The sequence below is a fragment of the Pagrus pagrus genome (assembly GCF_965226575.1).
Source record: "Pagrus pagrus genome assembly, chromosome: 3".
NCBI lineage: Eukaryota > Metazoa > Chordata > Actinopteri > Spariformes > Sparidae > Pagrus > Pagrus pagrus.
This window is the reverse complement of record NC_140187.1, coordinates 2157487-2163723: the sequence shown is the minus strand read 5'-3', so window position 1 is coordinate 2163723 and position 6237 is coordinate 2157487. Positions and strand designations below refer to the sequence as shown.

Genomic DNA, 6237 nt, shown 5'->3' with positions numbered 1-6237 from the left:
TAATAATAATAATAATGATAATACTAATAATAATAATTAACACCGAATAATCATCTTCCGTCCTGTCCACTACCACTAGAGTTAATTATCTGTATAATGTCAGATAATCTCTCTATGTCTCTTTGTGCTTTTGCCACTGTTTAATTATTTGTCTAAGTATCAGGTCGTTATATCAACAGTAGGATCCTGTAATGACATTACAATCTGTGTGTGCCATTTCACCTTTCTAAAATAAACCAATCAGCTGTATAACCGTATTATATTGGACACAAAATTAAAACCCTTAAATGTGTTTATTTTTCAATTTACATCATTTTGTGGCATGTTCACATACAGTTTATAACACGATGTCGTTACAGAGTTCTTGATCTCAAAGCTTATTAGAGTTGTGAAGTTTTATTCATTTATGAGAAACACAAGCAGCTTATACAAACGAAAACAAAGAGAAAATATACTAAAATCTAGCAAACAAAGAAAAGAAAACTATCAAAAATAGAGTTCTTTAATATACATCAATGTGATTAATAATTATTAGTTACATGGCAGAATTAATAAGCTACACATTAAGTATTCTCAAGCAAAGGTCCATGTCAGGTGTGCGTTTCCACTGAGGCCCGTCGGTTTGTACGAAGCCCAGACGTTTATCTGTGATCATCCCAGAACAAACATAAATACATGTAGAAAATATTAGATGTTTTTGTGTAGCAGTAAATCAGGCAAACACTTTTCTTGTCTAGTCTTCTGTCATTAATTTATACTGTGTATATATAGTATATATATATTTGTGTATGATCCTGATACGTTTCCCCAGTTTGTCAGTACATTATGAAGAATTTGCAGGTTTACAGCAAATGTCATGTCTGATGTCTGATGAGCTGTGATGAAGAACTGGTTGTACAGAAAGTCTAAATACAAATGTTTGGATAGAAAAGGGTCACACTAGAAAAGGACTGATGACGAGTGTCGATCTAACTTCTAAATAAAAGTAAAAATACTGACAGGACGACTCTCTAACACCACAAACAGTAACTCTAAACTCAGATCAGTTCGCTTAAACTGTTTTTGGCTTCGCTGAGCTAAAAACCTCAGCTCAGAGCAAATGTTGACGTTAAAGTGACAGTTCACCCAGTTTCCATCCAGATTGTTTTGGTGTGAGCTGCAGAGTTTTCGGCCGTAGAGATGTCGACCTAAGATCATTTACTCAAGTAAAATAAAATCACTCCAGTAATCAAAACTATACGTATAATTTACTTTTACTTGTACTTTTGATACTTCAGTAAATTTAATATCAGATACTTTTCATACGGGTGACTTTAGGTACATCTCTACCTCCGATATCTGCAAAACTCCAACAATCCAGATGGATAAATATAACCACAGGAACATAGAACATGATCGGGTCCAATGGTGCTGACTTGTTTGTGTTCAGATGTTCGGGTCAGACGGTCCATCGTCCTCAGAACTGTCGGACACTAAACATGTATTATTAACGTGTTCATACACGATGATGCTCTGATTTATCTTTCAGAGCATTCTGTTACAAAATAACATTTTTAATTTGAGCTGAAGGAGCAAACTTTGTCCCAAATGATGATTAATGATGATTATAATACACATATTCTTTTATTTGTGTTGTGTCTAAATGTGAAAGTATTCAGGATGTCAGACTTTGTCCTCCTGTCCTCGTCCTCGTCCTGTACAGGATGTGTTGTCCATGACAGTCTCTGTGTCCTCAGGGGACTAGAGGGGAACCTCAGGAGGGTTGTTCCTCCTCACCCGGGCTTTCCTGCTCTCCTGCTTCAGCTTCAGAGTGCGGAGCTTCTGCTGCCGGCGTTTCTCGCGGTACCACAGCTGCTCGCAGTACTCGTCCACGCTCAGACTGTTGGTCCCCGCCATGTGCAGGTCTTTGTAGCTCCTCAGATGAAGCTGCTGAGGATGCTGCGGCAGCCACGAGTTCCTGTGACCCGGCAGCGGAGGTGGTGGATGAGCGGGACCCGACTGACCGAGAAACCCGGCGAGCCCAGCCGGGTTGATCTTCCCGACGACCACCGGGCCCGGGTGGTTCTGGGTCTGGGTCTGCTGGTAGCGGGTTGGGTGGAGGCTGTCGTTGGAGATGATGTGAACGCGGTATCGGGCCAGGACCTGGCTGTAGGAGTGCTCCTGGCTGGTGCAGGTGTAGAGGCCTGTGTCAGCCAGCTGCAGGCGTTGAACCAACAACCCCCGCTTCATGTGGAGGGAGTGGTTGTCGTCAGTCCGAGGAAGCTTAGAGACAGAAAGACAGAGGAGAGGATGATGTTCATGTCAGCTGACTCTCTTGAAAGGACAGCCCTCTAAAGATTTAAAGGTTTAATCTGTAAGTCATGGCCAGAACTGGAAGGCAGCTCCAAAACTATCAGGGGCAGCATCACCACAGGGATCCACAACTGCTGCTCACTGCTCACTCTGCTCTAGCTAGCAGCCATTGGCTAATTAGCTCTGTTAGCTAAGGAGCTAGTGACATATTAGCTGACTGGACGGGGACCTCGGATCTGAAGTGTGTTTTATGATGTTGAGTCCGTTAAACTCGTCTTAGCTCAGTGAAAGAGAATAACTTGAAATTCATACGGTGTATGTTTTTTCTGTTTTGGTGGAAAAGTAGGTGTAAAATATTTCTTTCTTGACATTTTGTGAGTTTATTTTGTTGACTTATTAGACTAAGTATCAGACCTCCATCACCTCTGGAGCTACAGAGTGGTATTGGGAGACAGGACGGGCCGGGGCTAGCTGGTTAGCATGCTAACTTCAGTGGACATCTCTGCGACACTACACAGATACGTCTTTGACAGAACATCAACACTGTTGTTGCTTCACATGCTGCTGATAATGTTTGTCAATGTTTTCAATAGTTAAACTAAAATTCTGTCCAAACTTTACACTTTGCCCCTTTAAACCAGCCGATACACACGGATCGATTACTGAACGGGCCTCATGGCGCCGGAGCCCCGGGGGTCAGAGGTCACCTAGACCTGAGCCTCCGTCTGAAGTGACTTAACATCTTCATATGTGTACCGAGAGGTGACCTCATTTTAACATAAAGCAGGTAACTCTGCGTCTGTACTCATACAAAGTCGTCAAATGATCCAAAATCTGCAGAGAAACGTTAGAAACAAACAGATAGTTGATAAAAACATCTTATAACGCTTAATATCAGACACGAGGACAAAGAAAGCAGCACTCCAGTGAAATAACAGGACTTGTTTTTAGACAATTTAACGTTTTTCCATTAGCAGATTTGTTTTTTATTAAAAGCATTAACAGTTTATATTCATCGCTTTTTTCAACTTAATTTTTGACAGATCTCTTCCGATGTCTGCTGAGACTCTCAGTATTAAACCCTGCGACTCACCTCCCTGCTTTCATGCGTCTGACTGAGAGTTTGCTGCTGGCTGTCTGTGTGCTGCACCGTCCACCTGACCTCCGCCCGAGGCGACCGAGGGAGACACTCCAGGAAGGTGGAGTTCCCCTCCACACCGTACACCACCTTCACCTCCACCGAGTGCGAATCTGACGGAGCAACAGAGAGAAACTTCATCAAGTGTTCAGAAACCTTCAGTGTGTTTTTGATGGTCAGTGTGAATCTGAGGGTGAACAACGACAAATATTAGCACATACACACAACATATTAACATGTCATACACACATTTCATCATTTCCCTCCTTGTAATCATCATTACTGCCACAAATCTGTCTGGGAGGCAGAGAAAGCTGCAGTTACACAAGACAACCTGCAGAGTGCGCCAAACTTCTGCCTGCAGCACAGAGCGGGAACAGACTGAGGAGCAGAAGGTTTTAACTGAACGTCCTCAGTAGGTTTTTATATTTTAGACGTTCAGTGAGGTGCAGGAATATTTCAAAATAAAGTATGAATAATTAGAAACGCACTCACATTCACTCAACACAATTAGTGATAGCAGCACAATTATTTTACAACTCTACACAACAAACTAACTGAAGACAGTGTACAATACATACCGTACCAATCATCAGTGATGGATTGTAACTAAGTACATTTACTCAAGTACTGTACTTAAGACCAATTTTTGAGGTACTTGTACTTTACTTAAGTATTTCCATTTCATGTAAATATGTGTATGTAGCATTTACTTGTACATTTATTTTGAGATATTTTAAGACTTTTACATCAACTTCTTTTTCATGAAGATGACTTTCACTCTTACCAAAGTAATGTTTCAAAAGGATTTCTTTACTTTTACTCAAATATGACTTTTAGGTACACTGATGACGGTCTAATTGTACCAACCCGCAGTCAAAATCAACACATTTGTGCCAATTAAACTTCTAACATACACATCAGAATATTCTTCAATCCATGTAATGTTTCTTCTGTTCACAAAGCTTTTAAGTTTTACTGCCATCCGTGTTTTATGTTTTGATGTGAGCAGCTCTTCTATTTCCTTTCTGCAATGCATTATAGGAACATCAACATTTTTCAGTAACTGGGACATTTGTGTAGGACTGAGTATCGTTAAAACTCTTTAGATACGGATCCATTGACTCTGATACGGATTCCTGAGCGACTTTTTTCTATACCAATCTTTATGAAATGATGTGAGCCTCTCTGGGTGTATCCTGGTGTTTTTCCTGCCTCAGGGCAGCCAATCACCAGCGGTACTAGGTTTTGGCACAACGAGCTGCATGCTTCCAGGCTCACTCACGCTGAGTAGATTAACTTCTTAGGTATTTACATCTGGCATCGAATGACAAGACATTTTTCCATACTGGATAGTATCGAGGCAACACCGTCTGTGTTCAATACCCAGCCCTGCATTAGCAGGCAACTTATCTACTTACAGTCACATTATGTGTTCAGAACCTGCTTAGATTTACAGCTACTGGATCTGGGATACAGAGATTGATTGCAAACAGACGACACCCTCGACACACCGAACATTTTTCTTTCCACAGACGGATCTTAAAACTGAGTCGCTCATAAAACAAACATCCTCGTCCGATCATCTCTTATTTGGACCTTTCAGACATTTTAAACATTTTTTTGCATCACATATATGTGAAATCATAAAATGAGGATCGTCCTCTTTAAGTCACTCAGAGCCAAAATCAAACACAGTCACAGATTTATGCAGATCTCTGACGGAGCCGAGCAGCCGACTGTGACGTCCTACAGCCCAGCCCTGCAGCGCTACTTATAATACGTGATCAATCACAGAGAGTGTGTGTGTGAGTGGTTGTTCATTATGTAACTGACGGCAGAGAGGAAATCCTTACCGTCCTCTGTGACTGGGCACTGACTCCAGGGGTCTCCGTACTTCACATCCTGCCTCCGTGCCCGCCTGACACACACACACACACACACACACACACACACACACACACACACACACACACACACACACACACACACGCACTTAGAATAAGTCTGTTGTGTATATACTTTTTCAACATAACTTTAACTCTTTGAGACTCTCCCCTCTGGCAGGAGGCTGCGGTCCAACAGAACCAAACCCTCTCTCCATAAGAACAGTTACTTCCCATCTGCAACACTCAGATCATCATCAGACCCGTGAGCCCAACTTTTTCAGTTACAGTTGATAGTTATGACTCATCAATGTCTTGGGTCTCAAACCTGCCCTCTGTCGTCTCTGTGTTTTTATGGGTCGGGCCTCGAGTCTTCTTGATCAGCTTGTAAACTGTCTGTTTCTACCGGCTGAGTTATATCACTTCACTCAGCTCCACTGTGCCAAGAGCTCGATTAGAGATGATTATTGATGCATTTATTTCCCTCTCGTCTCAATTATCGATACAAGTAGTCCGAAATGCTTGTTTTTGTTTTGTCTCTTGGTTTTGGCTGCCTGCTTTCACTATCTGTTGTTTTAGCCTCTTATTGGTTTTTCTTCTTTATTTCTCTTGTGAAGCTCTTTGTGACATCTGCTCTTGAAAGGCATTTTATGAATCAACTTATAAACTTATTATTCTACTTTTTGCTAAAACAAACATGCTAATTAATGTAGGTTACTGAATGTATACAGAGCGACGGCCCAGTAGACAGCAGACTCATCAGTTAAGGAGCCGCCGACAGCAGCAGATCCTGGTTGTCTTTAGATAAAGTTGTATAACCGCATTAAATCCTCCTCCTCTCTGTTGTTACTGGGCTTCTGCCGCCTCCTCAGGGGTGAAAATATGAAGCTACTGCGATTATGAATGAGGACACACTGAGCA

The 6237-nt window shown here is 41.8% G+C and overlaps 1 protein-coding gene across 2 annotated transcripts in view; it reads right to left on the bottom strand.

Moving 5' to 3' along the window:
* Window positions 1-274: 274 nt before the first annotated feature.
* LOC311255276 (semaphorin-3D) overlaps window positions 275-6237 on the bottom strand; it is a 74883-nt gene continuing 68920 nt past the window's right edge. For both annotated transcript variants that reach the window (XM_084349618.1, XM_084349619.1), the window contains exons 16-18: window positions 5287-5351; window positions 3386-3543; window positions 275-2262 (exon numbers count right to left, since the gene is read on the bottom strand). In XM_084349618.1, coding sequence (XP_084205744.1) covers window positions 1741-2262; window positions 3386-3543; window positions 5287-5351 — 745 coding nt within the window. In that variant the 3' untranslated portion in view covers window positions 275-1740. The remainder of the gene's footprint in view (window positions 2263-3385; window positions 3544-5286; window positions 5352-6237) is intronic.